A 17,060-nucleotide genomic window follows, 5' to 3' on the forward strand; every position below is an offset into this window, starting at 1 on the left:
TGAATACAGTACACACAAACCACCGCCAAACCTTTCCTAACCTACAGGGACACTCTGTATTCCAGCAGTGCGTTTGAAATCCACATAATGATAATCTGATAGGTCTTGAGCTCCATCTGCTCTCAATAGTCTTTTATTGTCCATAATGAGTGGAAATCTTTGTGTCAGTGTGCCCAGCTGTGCTTCTGTCCACAGCAGGATTGCGATGCTAACCTCACATTAGCCCGAAAGCTCGTCTGTTTCTCTCCAGGGTTCCTGCTGGGTGTCCATTGGCTCCTGCTCCTCTCTATAACTCATTCTGAATCACTCTACACCCCAAAAATTCCCATCGAATATTAAACCGCCTTCCGGTTTACAAGTCTAGTCACCAGACCACAGTCACACGTTCGCTTACCTCACTTCACTCAGTCACGTGGACTTAGGGTTGATCGGTCTCGCTGTGGCTTTACAAAACGTATTTGTGTGGCTAGAAAGCGAGTGTGTCTAAAAAGCATCAGAAATTGTAGCTAATCGAAGTGGCTGGTTAAAATCGGTTCCAAATCTGACTATTTTTAAGACGTGTGCAGTGTGCCGAGGACAAGAAATGACCAACAGCCAGTGAAATGACGCGTAAGGCAGCATTGTCTCGCTCAAACGTTTTTCCATTGAAAACAATATCGGCATCATACTGTAGCTGCAGCTGGGCGTGATGGGCATCAGTGAGTCTTTAAATGTGTGCAGGGAGACAAGCTTCAGTCTTGCAGTGCCTGCTTGGCATTTGTGTATCCATCTGCACTAAACTCCTCAAAAATCCAACCTTATATGGAGCCTAGGGGAGTTTGCGTTTTTAAATTGCTTTCTTGTCAAAAAAACATCTACGCACATTCCGTTGACATCCATGTTTTGGTTTAGTCCTCCTGAGGTCATCTCAATTTACAATAAACAAGATGTAAATCTGGAATAGTTGCCTGTTTTGGCACAAGAGATGCACATTTTTTCCTCCTAAAATTCCTCGGAGTGCCATATTTCAAACTGTCACATCTCGCCCATGGAAAACTCATTCTTTCAGACGTATTTAAAGCAGCGATGTCAACGGCAGGATTATGAATTTCCCCCGTGATCTTTAGCGAGCCCTAGCGAAACCGAGATTGGATGATTTACGTGCTTTCACATTTGCGGTAATTGCTCTCAAATAAGTGGCTTCCTCCTGAAGTGGTCTTTTTGTGGAGTAGGGTCTCGGTGGCTGTAAAACATACGAATGAGAAGAACTCAATTGCTAATATGTCATATCATATATGCTTTCCTGTCTCTGGTGGTTTGCTCATGACAGCCTCTTTGTTTGTGTTGTCCCTCTCTTTTTTACAGGTTCTACAGGGGAGACTACCACATAGATGTTTGCATTAATGATTATTTGGACGTCTACTGTCCCCACTACATCGACACGGTCCCTGAAGAGAGGACAGAGCGATATGTTCTCTACATGGTCAACTACGATGGTTACAGCTCTTGTGACCACACGGCAAAAGGTTTCAAACGCTGGGAGTGCAATCGGCCTCATGCGCCCAACGGGCCCCTAAAGTTCTCCGAGAAGTTTCAGCTCTTCACTCCTTTCTCACTTGGTTTTGAATTTCGGCCTGGCAGAGAATACTACTATATCTGTGAGTATTGAGTTTATAAATGATTAATATCTAATAAAACCACAGGTTGAGTTTGACAACCACAAAGTCTCACTATACATTTGGCTTTAAACAGTATATCTATTGCCTTAACAACTTTATTTTGGTTAAATAATTGGGTTGAAAAGTATTTTTGCTTGCTTTCTTTAAAGCCCCACTGTGTAGGATCTACTCCCATCTAGCGCTAAAGCTCTATATGACAACCAACTGATTATTAGTTTCTAGCCCCCCCCATTCGGAACGCGTTTTAACTAGTACGGTGGCCCTGTCATGCCAAGGTTAACATGGCTTCCAGTAGCTAAAGCAAAAGCAATGAAAAAAAATGAACAATTTGCATTGTCCTTTGCCTGTGATCCGTCAAAGCACACAGATTTATGTTAAACATGTAAAAAGTCTGATTGTCATGATATGTCCGCTTAAAATCACATAAGTTACAAAAAGCAATCATAAACGTAGCTTAGACACTCCTTTTTCATCCACGCGAGGAAAAATATCACAGGGGCTGTTAAACTTGGTATTAAGATGTGTTTTCATCGATCAAATCACAAGTGGACGAGAGAGAGACATTACGTTTACACTTGGTGTTTAAATCGGTCTCTTTTTGTCCATTTTCGACCGCTTCTCTTCAGATTACTGAGGAGATGGTCTGTGGACCAGTTCCTCTCCTGTCATTTACTCATGAGCTAGAGTAATGACGGGTTTAAATGGACGCGAACTAATATGTCAGAGTCCAATGCTTATGTTTAAGTAAACGTTACATGTCCGTGTATATGTAAGAGCTTTCTCTCATATTGGTAATAAGATCGCTCAACTTTCACACGCTTGTAAAATGAAACGAAAGACGCGCAGATCAGACGCTTTTATCAATGAAAGGCTAAAAATAGCGCTGTACACCGTGTGTTTGTGTTAGAGTTCAGAAAAGATGAAAAACATTTATCTCAGTACCTCAGATTACATAAATGGGCGGAGAGACGGCGCGTGGCTGTTCCAAGACATTAAACCACATGCATGTTTACACTAACAAGTGTTATGCATACCCATGCTATAGTTAGCCAAGGAACTATAAAACTTCAAGTTTACAACATAAACTGTATAGATGTAAACGAATATGCTGAATTACCTGTGGTGAAGATAGAAAGTAACTTGAGTCCAATGAGCCCCATCTTGGAAAACTAACTCCAATATTGACTTTGGTCTTGATGTTTTTCCTGTCGCGTTGTCGTTTAAAATCCCTGTTTCGCTTCCTTGGCGACTTGTTTTAATGTCCTCGAGAATAGTTCTTCAACAGGCTTTCAAAGCATTAGATCGCAGGTTTATCACGGCGTGCGGCTGAAGGATTCAGTCTAACGCAGGTCGCATATCCGGGCTGCATACGTCATCAAGCCTGGTTTATTTAAATTAACTGAGCATTACATTCGCAAGTCATAAGCATATTACATCAATTTACAATTAACTAAGAATAAATGTCAGCTTTATAATTGTTAATATTCTGAAATAAGACTGTCTTGATGACGTATACCGCCTACACATGCAACCTCCGTAGGCTTCAGCTCGCGGCCAGCTTGAGTGTGCTCTGAAAGCGCGAAAGGCGGAGCTTGAATTTCAGGAATGTCCCTCGTCGGCGAATGTATTTCAAAGATGGAGGCACAACATGGATTCAGCCAGAGAGCGCTACGGCGGTATGTATTTTAAATAGCAGATTCTACACTTACGAGAATACTTTGATTAGTGGGGTGGAAGTAATTACACATGAATGAGCACATACTTTTGGAAGAAAACATGGGTTTTTGCTAAGAATTAACTAAAAAAAGTACACACTGGAGCTTTAAACAAATGGCACCTGGTTTGATTTTTTGATATGCAATGCAAAGTGAGTGTTTGCACGTGAATACTGTCTCATATCCAAAACCCAACACTGTGAATGTTAAATAGATTTGTACGGTCAGTTTTCAGTTTAAATATGGGAACGGTCACATTACATGGAAAAGTATGCTGTATTAGCATCCTCACGGAGCATAATACAAGTCAAGTCCTAAATTTAATGATATACTTTAAGGACAAGTATCCGATTTCATGCATGAAAGTAAGGAAGTCATTGCCAAGTACGACTTTGTTTTCAGAAGTCTTGGCAAACAGGCTACAAGGAAAACACGAACCTCAGGGAAAAACATCTTGACTTTAGTGGTCTTCCTCTGAAGAGTCTTTGTTACAGACTCCCAGTGTCAGCTTTCGTTTGCTCGTGAGACGGTTCTCAAAAACAAGCATCTAAACCCATGTTTTTACAACTGGAGTCAGATCCCTACAGGGCGGGAATGGGAAGACAAAATAAAGCACAGGGGCGGCCCAACCGCTCGGACTGCTCACAGATGAGATGGGTTCATTTATGCAGGCGCACGTTAGAGATGTGAAGTGTTTGATTTAGCAGAATCTGACCTGATGATCTGACAGATCTCACGGGTGCATAAAACAATGGACATGTTTTTATGGGATGTGAAAGGATGTGAATTGGACAGCGAAAAAGTGGGGAAAAGAGATAAGTACACAGAGCTCCAGAAGGACAGATAGGAATGCACACTAAACAGTGTTTAGAGGTTAGATCACAGCAGGTGATAAGTATGTTTTGCATGATTGTGTGTGTCTATCGCAGACATTGCAACATAGTAAAATGGCCTCTTTTCCCCGAAGGCCTGTGAAGAAGAATAATAGGACAGGAAACATCTTGTCTGAAGTGTAAAAGCTCATAGTTGCTGGCAAGGCATCAGTTAACGCTTGACGGCAAACAAAAGTTCGTAGCGCACGTGTGTCAATCTAGCAGGAATCAGTTTCATGATTCAACTGTTATGAATTCTGTCAAGCCAAGAGGAAGTTTGTCCATTTGTATAAAATTACAAGCGAAGGAATGTAAAATAAACAATCTGTCAGCAATCAGGCTTTTAAAGTGATTGCTCAACGTACACGGCCACTTTCAGGAACCTTGATCATATCAGAGAGCATTTGTGTAGTTTATAAGAAGACACTTGTTGCCTCAATCATTTAAAGTAACTTTAAACTATAAACTAATAAAATATATATAGTGAAATATAGTAAAAGAGAATTTTAAATGTGACTATAAAAAGTCATGAATTGATTGGTTATGTAAACTATTACATTTTAACTTATAAGCATTAAGTCAATATTTTTATTAATAATATATATTTTTAATTTTTTTTTATTATTATATACAGTACTGTGCAAAAGTCTTAGGCCACCACCACCAGACTTGTTGTTTTAGAAGTTTTAATGTCCATCCATATTTATTTTTCAATTTATTTTATTAAGATACAAACAGAAAATACAGGAAATATGTACAAAAAAATTAAAAAAAATTCAAGATTAAATCTCTTAAGGCGTCGTCTGTGACTAGCGTGACCTCTCTTGGCACTAAACACATCTTGAGCATTTTTGAGCAGAATTAAATAAAAAGATTTCTTTAAAATTAGAAATTAGGATTTAATTTTATTTATGTTTAAGAGATCCTGCAGTTTCCTGTTATTGCTCAAGTGGAAGGGGAGTTTACCCTAAAACCTTGACACATCAGTTTACATTTTTATAGTTTTTATATACACATTTCCTGTATTTTTTGGATGTATTCTATTAAAGAGACTCAGAAACAATTATATATGATCACTATAACATTGCAAAAACAACAAATCTAATTCTGGCATGGTGGGCTAAGACTTTTGCACAGTACTGTATATTAATTTATATTTTAGTAATATTAGTACTATATTTTACAATATTTATATATATATATATATATATATATATATATATATATATATATATATATATATATATTTCATGTTATATAATATTTCTATATAATATTAAATTTGATTACATTTTCAAATTATTATATTATATGTGACCAAACCCAGCTAAAGTAATTTTTTTGATTTATTGTTTTCTACATCAAATCATCCTACATACTGTAAAGAGCATTTTGTGAAATTATAACTTTGATATCTTCAATATATATTAAATATATATTATTGACTAAGTAAGATTGATGCTTTTAATCTCAAAATTAGATTCAGACAAGAGTCTGGATTTCACAGACAGAGTAAGATATTATTAGTTTATTTTTGTTGTTTATTTTTTTTTAAGGCATTTTGACTCTGGTTAAAATGTTGCTGTAATTTGAAAGAAATGTAGCATTTTGCTAAATTAAGCTATTCTGATTTTGTCAGTGGATGTCTGCCCATCATGATTTTGTTGGACAGAATGTCTTTGTTAGCATGGATGCTAATCATCCTGAGTGAGGGTTCGCTGTGGGAGAGCAGAGGGGTGAAACCCACGGTCGCCGTGCTGTCAGTCACCGGGTCCCGGGTCGTTCAGGAAGCCATCAGTGAGGGATCAGAGGCCCTGGCCCTTTAGGTCAAATGTGAACATGCTCTGATGACTGCAGTTGAACTCAAAATCCTGAAAGACTCAAGGCAGCATGTTTTTCCAATATGGCCAATGTGGAAGTCTGATCTTAATCTCAGAGGATAGAAATCCAATTTCAAGGGAAGGTTTTTAGTCGGCCTTAGCGAGGGGGGCTGACTGCAGTCCGGGCCGTCTGATACGAGGCTGCTTCAAAAGGCCCGTCCCTTCATCTTCATAATACTGTAAGATAAACCGAAAACATTCCAACTGTGGGCTTAAAGCACACATCTGATTTGTTGCTTCAGTAAGACCCAATCCCTTGCGGTTTACTCATAAGTTCTGTAGTTGTTACCTTAGCCAAAATTATTTTGCGCATAACAAAGTGCTCTTGAAGAGCTCAAAAATGCGGGAGGATAGAGATAGGTGTGCGTCTTATCTCAAAGACCAAGCATAAATCCATCATTTCCTCATTTATCAAACTTCTCAGTTACATCAGATCTGATCTCTAAACTCATAGCTGGAATAGTGGTGTCTGGGAGGTTTATTGCCTCTGGCCGTCGGCAGCTCGGGTGGGTAACGACACAGGAATCTGATATCAGCTGTGTGGGAAAGGAAACACGGATGAGCAGCCCGGACCATGACAGTGTAGGGTGTCTTTGAATAAGCAGAGTTGGTGTAGTAGTCTAGTCTTAATGTCTGCCAAGGTGGTAAGTTACACACCGCATGCTGACAGCAAGAGAATTTCAATGAGTGACAGATGAGAGTCGAAGCCACCAATGAAATCAGCCTAATACAGCCAAAAAGTCTTTTAATTATTGTTTGGTGTAAAAATTGGAGCGTTCTTAACGGAAAATGAGATTTCATGCAGTCACACACAGAGACCAAAACTAACAGTCGGCAAGTACAAAATAAGAGTAAAAATTGGCTTGGTGTGTAAAAAGAGTTTCTCACAAGGTCAATGGTAACTATTATATGTTACATGCTTGTAATAAGTCTGGCCATCGCAGGTGATTTTATGGATTCATATCGAAAACACACACGGTTTGCTGTAAATTCTGCCAATTTGAAGTTTATCTAGAAAGCTTTTTCTTAAAAGTTTTGAGGACCATTAACCTCCACAGGAAATAAAAACCAACCCGATTTCACAGGAGTTTGTACGTATTTTAAAGGGACACACCACTTTTTTTGGAAATATGCCCATTTTCCAGCTCCCCTAGTGTTAAACATTTGATTTTTACCTTTTTTGGAATCCATTCAGCTGATCTCCAGGTCTGGGGGTACCACTTTTAGCATAGCTTAGCATAATCCATTGAATCTGATAAGACCATTAGCATCGCGCAAAAAAATAACAAAAGAGTTTCAATATATTTCCTATTTAAAACTTGACTCATCTGTAGTTACATCGCGTACTAAGACCGACAGAAGATTAAAAGTTGTGATTTTCTAGGCAGATATGGCTATGAACTATACTCTCATTCTGGCGTAATAATCAAGAACTTTGCTGCCGTAACATGACTGCAGGAGGTGCAATGATATTACGCACTGCCCGAAAATAGTCCCTTGCTATTGAAAGTTACCAAGGGGACTTTTTTCGGCTGCTGGGTAATATCATTGCAAATCGCAACTTTTAATTTTCCGTCGGTCTTAGTATAAGATGTAACTACAGAAGAGTCAAGTTTTAAATAGGAAAAATATTGAAACTCTTTGGGTTTTTTTAGCGCTATGCTAATGGTCAAATCAGATTTAATGGATTATGCTAAGCTATGCTAAAAGTGGTAGCGCCGGATCCAGAGATCGGCTGAATGGATTTCAAAACAGTAAAAATCAAATGTTTAACTCTAGGGGAGCTGAAAAATGTGCATATTTTCCAAAAAAGTAGGTGTCCATTAAAGAGGTGGCCAATTCGTATGAATTTGTACAATGTGAATCACACAAAAAACGTACTATTAATATTTAGATCTCATCCCTAACCCCAGCTTTACAGGGGCGAAGGCAAATCATACTAGAACGTACAAATGAGATTGTTTGAATTGGCCACCTCGTATGAATTCCTATATGTAAGATTAGCTAAATGCAAAAAACATATACTTTATACGCAAGAAACAGTCTCATCATGACCGATAATGAATATTTATAGTCGGGTTCTCAATTCATTCATCATTAGCAGGTTTGAAACAATATTAATGTTGGACCCTGACAGCACTAATGTACACATAAACTGACACGCAGGTGTTATTTATCACCGTAGTAGTCGAGATTGTGAAGTCGCAGCAGCAGATTTCCAAAGTGATGTTTCCAATTGACACCGTGATCCTGCTCCGAACTAGACCAGACTTGAGAATTGAGACAAAAGCAATTTCACCCAAATCAAAGTAAATATGCTTGCGGGGACAAGATTAAGGGCTCGCAAACCCCCAGTATGTCAGGATAGACGGCACATAAGCACATTGATTTAACCCAACCTCTCCCTGCAGTCATGAGGGTGTGGATATGAGAGGAGAGAGAGAGAGAGTGGGCAGATTAAGAGCAGCTGGAGACCCCACACAGCAGGGGGATTCATGTGTGTCATGGCAAGAACAGCCACGGTGCATTATGGGAATGTCTGCATGCTCAGGGATGAGCCAGACGGTTAATGAAGAAAAGAGATATCATTCTTCCTGCATGTTGCTCTTGTTCATTTTTTATAGGCATAAAAATCTGATACGGCTTGGTCTTGACACTTTTATGACGGTTTATTGTTACGTCTACGTCTGCGACCACTTTTGAATTTAAAACATAATTCAAACCTGGTAATAAACAGAAGTTTGTGATATTGAGGAAAGTTATTATAAAAAAACGAATGAGACATTTTAGATTCTGCGCTTTTCTAGGTCACCAATCAAATAAGCAAGTTTGTGACGTTCACCGTGTTAACACCTTTGCACGAAAGGTCAAATTTCCTCGCTACCAGTGAAGCACACAAGATGGCCTTTGAAGCGTTCTCAGATGCACGCATCATCGGGTTTTTCACAATCTTTCGCCGGCTCAAGTGCACAATGTTGTTAAGGCAAAAGGGCGACATACCAAATACTTTTCAGGGAAATTGTTATGTTGACAATATAATGTGTTGGGCATAAGCTATGTAAATATATTCTTTGAGCAGCACTATATATATATTCCCTAAGCAAATAGCATGCTTTGTAAGTCATGAATGGACGAGGTGGTTTAAAGTTCAGCAGTTCACATGCGCTGGTGCTCTGACCTCTATAGGCCGAACAGAAGTCATGTGTATCATCACAGCCGATTACGGGGCTTTTAGTGGCAGGTGTGGCTTTCGGCCTGTGATCTGTCATTTGCAGCTGTTGATGTTACCAGTCGCCGATACAGCTTTAAGTAGCTGGTGTTGATGTATGTAGTGACCACTCAACGTCTAAGAGGCCTGTGAAAAGGTCACAACTAGTAGATTCAGACAAGCACAAATTTGTTGCCCATAAAAAATATTTGTTTTGAATAAACAGCATATTAAAGTAAGATGAGTTTACTGCCACCTGTGGCCATATGGACACATGCATAGTGTAAATATTGCTCTTTCTTTTATAACCATGCATATTGTCTAATGATTCAAACTTAAAGCATCCGACCAGAAAAGCAATATGCCCGACCTCTTAGATTTTATGTCCACCAGGAAAACATATAAACCGCGGTGGAATTCATGTATACATCAGTGAACCCAGCTTCTCCGATTGAATTATCAACAACATATTGCATTGCCTATACGTAAATTGCATTTCGCACCAGCCACACTCATTACATGGAGGCTTTGAAGAAAGGGATTTATTGAAGTGTTTTGCATTGCTCATTATTTAGTCACCTTTACGTCCAGATTGATCTGCGAGAAAACCAGCAAGCCTTTTCCTCCACCCCAAAGATCTCATTTACATGAGTTCCTGACAGTGCCGGATTGCATTACAAACCACACAAACGAACAATAGAGAGAGCGCCTGTCCACCTTTTCTTTATTCGGACACTAATAAGCTTTTCCTTATAGAGAAGACAAATTGAGAAACATGGCTAAGTTGACAAGAAAAACAGTGTATCAAATGTATTTCTGCTCCTATCTATCAGTATGAAGCGTAATGAATGCTCATTGTCCATCCCTTAGAGGTCACTGTGTCGGTGGTTGCATTTCAATGAGGGCTTTTGCAAATAGAAAGCCATACAATGCAGGTTACTATTGAACAAGCAAATTATATTTTACATGCAGTGATCGTGTGGTTTGTTGTTTTGACACCTTTTTGAAAAGCTTGTCACTTTTTGGACTTCCTGTTGCTTCTCTAATAGGATTTGGGCTGAATGTATCACCTTTTCAAGAAGACATTTAAAGGCACACTCCACTTTTTTAAAATATATGCTCATTTTCCAGCTCGCCCAGAGTTAAACATTTGATTTTTACAGTTTTGGTATCCATTCAGCCGATCTCCGGGTCTGGCGCTAGCACTTTTAGCATAGCTTAGCATAATCCGTTGAATCTGATTAGACCATTAGCATTGCGCAAAAAAATAACCAAAGAGTTTCAATATTTTTCCTTTTTAAAACTTGACTCTTCTGTAGTTACATTGTGTACTAAGACAGACCGAAAAATAAAAGTTGTGATTTTCTAGGCAGATATGGCTAGGAACTATACTCTTATTCTGGCGTAATAATCAAGGACTTTGCTGCTGTAACATGGCTGCAGCAGCTGTAGTGATATTACGCAGTGCCCGAAAATAGTCCCCTGCCATTGAAAGTTACTAAGGGGACCATTTTCGGCTGTTGCGTAATATCATTACGCCTGCTGCAGCCATGTTACAGCTGCAAAGTTCTTGATTATTACGCCAGGATGAGAGTATAGTTCCTAACTATATCTGCCTAGAAAATCACAACTTTTAATTTTCTGTCGGTCTTAGTACACGATGTAACTACGGAATAGCCAAGTTTTAAATAGGATTAATATCGAAACTCTTTGGTTATTTTTTAACACGATGCTAATGGTCTAATCGGATTCAATGGATTGTGCTAAGCTATGCTAAAAGTGCTAGCGCCAGACCCGTAGATCAGCTGAATGGATGCCAAAATTGTTAAAATTAAATGTTTAACTCTAGGGGAGCTGGAAAATGAGCATATTTTAAAAAAAGTGGAATGTCCCTTTAAAGCTAAGATAAATTATTCAGATTTGACAAAAGTGAAGAGATAGAGTTATGATGATCAAATGATCAGATCATGAATATTAATTAATTATGTGATCTCATGCAATTAATATTTAAAAGTTCACTAGTCTGACCTGATTGGTTAAAAGGCAGATGATGTTAAATAGACACTTGCCATAGTAATAATGGCAGCTTGTGCGCTGCCCTATGATTGGTAGAAGATTCAAGCTTAGTGTTTTTTCTTTTATACAGCCCACAGGGCAACAAATCCCTCTAAAGATCCAATGGTTATTTTCCCCAAAAGTGACTACAGCCCCACTCAGATTTATTAAACAATTTGCAGCACAGATCGATCGAACCCAATATTGAACATCTAAAATGTTTCCACAGCGTCTACAGTCAGTGAAAACGGAAGACGGAGCTGCCTGAGGCTGAAAGTTTTCGTCAGACCTTCGAGTAAGTTTTACAAGCCCCGCAGGAGTCATCCTGGCATGGCTTCTTACAAAACGTGGGCTGAAATTGCATCGTTTATCACTGCTTCAAAAGTGCAATGAGTTAAAGATGGTGCCGTGACCCTGACAACACCCTGTTTTATGTGTCTCCCACAGACAACTGCGATAAAAGCCACGACCGAGTCGTCAAGATCAACGACGGAGATGTTAACTCTATAGAAAATAATAATGGTTCGTATGTCAAGGGCATTTTCAGACTCAGATCAGGATGTTCTTTGAGATTCCTTTGCGCACATTAATAATCTCACACTAATCTCTCTTTTCCTCCTTCGTTATTCAGATGGGACGAGTCATGAATCTGCCGAGCCATCCCGAGGCGATGTCAACTCCGCCGGGCACGTGCAGACCGTGGGGCCCTTGCTGACTTCAGCGCTTGTTCTCCTGGTTTCCCTCTCATCATTATAGCATCTGTACATGCAAGCAGCGCACATAAAGCATGACATGGGACTCGCGAACGAGCACTTTTAACATTTAACATTTGAGATTCTTTCTCGACTGCAAAGTAGTTCGGTACTACAAGGCTTCAAAAATGTTTCCATAAATGGATGGTGGAAGCCCCACACCACCAAAAAAAACCTGTTTAATGAACCCACTAAAATATGGCACGTAGACAAAAAACGGTTTGCGTCCTCTAAACGCCCCGTACAGTATTTAAGGTCAGTGATAGCCTTGATATTAAGGGGCTGTGAAAGAAAAAACGTTCTTTTCACAAAGACTGCTTTCACCGTTGCCGTCCAGAAACAAGAAGTCTTCGAGGAACCAAGAGCTCCTGTCAATAAGAGGACTAATTATGTCTGAGGAATCTCTCTCTATCTCCAGATGCATTGTGGGTAAACTTTGTCACTATGGACTCGACTGCTGACTCTGTAGATATCAAGGCAAACTACAAACGCTGCCTGATAGGATCTCTTATATAAAAGGGAGCTTTTTAATATCTAAATCACAGGAGTCCGCACGGACTCGGGTGCTCAGGTGAACGGTGACATTTTTAAAGAGTTTTCGTAGATGAGATAAAGATAAGCACTCGTTTTGTACATTGTGTACAGGTTTGGGAGCGAAAGGCCGGCGTGGTATTATTGAAGTAAACTGTTTAATTGAAGTGTAGATGCCAAATTGATGTTTTGTTAGCAAGTATGGAGCCTCGCTGATCAATTGTTTGAATGAATATACTAATTTTGTTGGTGAATCATCATTTTCTTATTTATTGTTCAGTCTTAGTGCTCTTGACACTTTGTCGTGCTAGCGATCAGTAAGGATTCATAAGGAGAGGAACACAAAATGCCTAACTTAACTTCAGTTAACTTATCTCTCTGTTTAGATACATAGCAGTAACAGTATTGCAAAATAACTTTATTATCCTTGAATTTTTATCAGGACAAAATATTTGACCATATCCTGCTCGTCAAGGGTCACGCTTCATAGTTTGTGGCTCATTATCGGGTGGATGGGGGAATTTTTTGCATTCAACTTTTGTAAACGCTGCCTGTCTTTTTTACATTAAAGTAGCCTAATACAAATAAATTAGCTTTTTATTTGGCACCACAAAGCAAGCTCATATCATTCATGTACACATTTTTGTATCAAAAGGATTCTTTTTTGTAAGCCTGGAATGAAAGTAATTAAATTATTTTCGGATTTTCCAAGGACTCGCACTTTTACATTTCAGCCTTGCTTTTGTTTCATATTGTTTGAAATCCTCTGCAAACGTAAAGCTCATCTGGGAACAAGTAAAACAGTAGCAGAACGCTGACATAACGCAGCTTCCACCCCGGTGGCATTTGACACCCTGACGTGATTTAATAGGCTCTTTGATGTTGTCCAAAGTGCCTGGCACGCAGACCACATACTGCGAAGCCTCATGTGGGTTATTTCTGGAATTAAAAAATCGACTGCTGCACGGGAGAAGCGCGGTGTCCGGTTCAGCCGCGGGCTAGCGTTACTCTCGTGATCTGGGCCAGAGATGGGGAAAGATGAGATCTCCTGCTAGGATCAATAGTGTATGGCCTTTGGAGACACAAAAACAGGGTAAATATTTGCCCTGGTCCCTGTACACTTGGTTGAATGGTTTTCATGCACCGCTGAAGTCAAGGTTTGTTTTCTAGACTGTTGTCTCCCCTTGACTGACCACATTACTGTAACTTTTTGATTTTAATATAATATGTGGCTTTAGACTTGAGCATGGGATACAAGGTCACAAACTAAAGTTTAGATATTTAAAAATAAGCCAATGAATTATATATCAAATACAATGAAATGCTAATCAGGAGTGTAAAAAATGGAAAGATTGTATTTCAGTACTATATTTAAATATAATTTTTTATGAATTAGCCACACATTTTAGGTCATTCTGTAACATCATACACATTTGAAATACAATTAAATGCAGACATATTTTATTTCAAGCATGTTTTACATTTTAAACTGTACTGATATTGGACCATTGCTATATTTTCCTGTACTTTTCTGGTGCTACTTAACAGTTAAATATCAAGGACAGCAAAAGGTGTGTGTACTTTTAAATCAACACTGTACTATCATTGCTATTTTTTAATCACCTGACAAATGTTTTTGTGTCTGAAAGCTTTGTGCATTTACTGTCATGGCAGAAAAACAGGGACTTGATTTAGAAAATGATATTTTTGTAAAATGGCTGCGGTGTCTGTTTTTGTCCACACTGTGTGTTTCCAAATGCTACCAAAATTCCCCTTCGTCATTTTCGTATTCAGTATTTGAGGTCAAAGGAATGAATATGAAAAGCTATAACATTCAGCTCATTCTGGGTTTTTCACCTCGAGGCAGTTGTGTTCCTGCATTCTCTTATTGCATCTTTTTTATACCCAGTGAATTTCTTCAGTGTTAGACATAATTTTATAATTCATACCACACCTGCTGCTTCATACAGCTGTGATGATGGTATCTAAAGCATCATTTCCCTGAGCTTATTGGCTGTGTTGCCTGAATATTAGACCTTTGCTGTACAGTCTCTAATGGTGCAGCAGCGACTTGCATTATTATACTGTATGACTTTTTATATCTTCAAATGCCATTGTTTGTAAATACACTTGCTGGAGAAGCTCAAATAAAGAAATACATTGTAAAAACCTGTTGATTACTTATTATTTAAAGGCCAAACACAGTATTTGTAGCTTAGTTCAAGATAATGTATGTATCTATAAATATATCAGGGTTCCCACACCTTAGTTAACTTCAAATTCAAGGACCTCTCAAGGACTTTTCAGGTCCAATACCCTCAAATTCAAGGACTAAATGTGGGGACACATTTCAAGTGAGAGCAAGGTTACATCGTTTTACCTTAGAAGATACATTGTTACAGTTCCCTTTCGAGGGAACTCGCGCTGCGTCACTGCGGTGACACTTTTGGGACGCCTCCAAGGGTAACTGCATCTGAATGTGTATATCAAATTCAACCAATGGTGAGGCTTAACGACAAAGACAGGGTGACGCGGGAGCCAGGAAGTATATCGCTATATGAAATATTGCCAAAGACGACGTTACAGGGATGCAGGAAGTATGGCAAGGGGGACGCAGCGTCTCATTCCCTTCTCAGGGAACAACAGTAACCGGAGACGTTTTTATTTGTCAAACACAACTATGCAAAAAAGCATTTTGGTATGAATCAACATTTGCATACAGAAGATCTAAGTATTTAAAGCAAACAGTTTAGCATGTGTGCTTAAAAAATGTTTATGATATCATCCTACACTACACAGGGAATTATATGGATTTTTTCCCAAAAAAAACTCCTTGCATAAAATAGATTCAAGCACTTTCAACGACCTGTATCTTTGTATATAGATTTTCAATAACTTCCCAGGGCCTTGAATTTTTTCCCCCCAGATTCACAAACTTTCAAGGACCTGTGGGAACCCTGATATATTTTGTATATATTAAATGGTCCAACAATTGTATCTGTCACTGGGGCAGTACCCATTAATAAGGTCCTAATATGTAGCATTTAGGTACAGATATGCATACATTTGGTACCAATATGTACCTTTGAGGTACTAATATGAACTCTATATGTGAACTTTGTGAAAGGGTACTGCCCTAATGACAAGGGTACCAGGCGGCTAGGGACCATTCTTTAACAACTTAATTTTTTTGACAATGTATGATGTTTATATAGTTAGATAAATGATATTGAAATAGATTAAAGGTGTGTATATATAGATTTTCTTGTGTTTAGACAGTATGTAAACACTGTCTTTCTCTGCAAATTCCAGCACTTTAATGGCGAAATTGTACATAAAAGCTACATTTTTCTTTCAAATCCTTATTAAACAACTCTTGCATAGCATGCAAGTGGGAAGTCAGAGTTTCTGTTAAGTGATTTTTCTGTGAGACAGAAGAGGTTGATGAACTCTCTCAAATGACAACATTTGCCCATCATTATTTGCACTCTTGGGTCAATGGTAAGCTCAATGAATATAAATGAGTACGTGCAAGCTCTTGGGCACTGGCCAGTTTAAACAAGAACAGGCTTGAGGGGGCATTCCTTGGTGACAAGATGGTGAATGGCATCTTGTGTTCTTGCTGTTTTGCCTCTAAATATTTTGCGCCTGTTCTATTTCTATCCAATGATCTTAGAAATGAGCCAGACAGATTGTGTTAACAATGAACAACTAAGATACATTCCTAAGATACGTTCGTCACATGATGGAGTTTATCGGCAATATACTCTGACATTGGATTAACTCCAAGCATCCTAACAATGCATAACAACTATTTTATCATAATTATTTACATGCATAAAGGTTTATTAAGAAAGGATAGTTATTGTGGCAAAAAAGAAAAGTGTGTGAGGAAGCAGCAGCTTGCTGATAGTATATTGACCTACTGTACACAGCAAAATTTGCCCACTTATTGACCCATTATTAGTGCTATGGCTGTCCACTGCATGCATAATTATTATAATCATTATTCCAAGCATATTGTACCAATTTCAAACCATATCAATCTTAATAACTACCATTCATATTGTATATAATCATTTATAAGTGATATATCATTGTGATGATGACTGGAAGTGAAACACCTTATATTTAGGTGTTCATAATTATTACGCAGGTTTTCCTTTTCAAGTAAAATGGGCCAAAAAAAAAGGGTTTAACTTACACTAAAATGTCATTATTAAATTCCCATGAGAAAGATGCAATGAAATTTCAAAATTGAGGTGTGACCATCAGACAAGAAAATTGTTGATTGGGGCAGGGTCACAAAATCTAGGATAAAATGAAAAAATATATGAATTAGAAAATACTTTTTAGTGAATTAAGATGAAGAATTCGTTGTGAAACAAT

The 17,060-nt window shown here is 38.5% G+C and overlaps 1 protein-coding gene across 1 annotated transcript in view; it reads left to right on the forward strand.

Annotated features, from left to right (window-relative positions):
• efna5a (ephrin-A5a) overlaps window positions 1-14,840 on the forward strand; it is a 54,472-nt gene extending 39,632 nt beyond the window's left edge. Inside the window, exons 2-5 of the mRNA XM_065286785.1 lie at window positions 1,345-1,637; window positions 11,618-11,683; window positions 11,836-11,910; window positions 12,020-14,840. Of these exons, the coding sequence (XP_065142857.1) occupies window positions 1,345-1,637; window positions 11,618-11,683; window positions 11,836-11,910; window positions 12,020-12,144 (559 nt within the window). The 3' untranslated portion in view covers window positions 12,145-14,840. The remainder of the gene's footprint in view (window positions 1-1,344; window positions 1,638-11,617; window positions 11,684-11,835; window positions 11,911-12,019) is intronic.
• The last annotated feature ends 2,220 nt before the right edge of the window (window positions 14,841-17,060 follow it).

Source organism: Paramisgurnus dabryanus, chromosome 18 (assembly GCF_030506205.2).
Source record: "Paramisgurnus dabryanus chromosome 18, PD_genome_1.1, whole genome shotgun sequence".
Lineage (NCBI taxonomy): Eukaryota > Metazoa > Chordata > Actinopteri > Cypriniformes > Cobitidae > Paramisgurnus > Paramisgurnus dabryanus.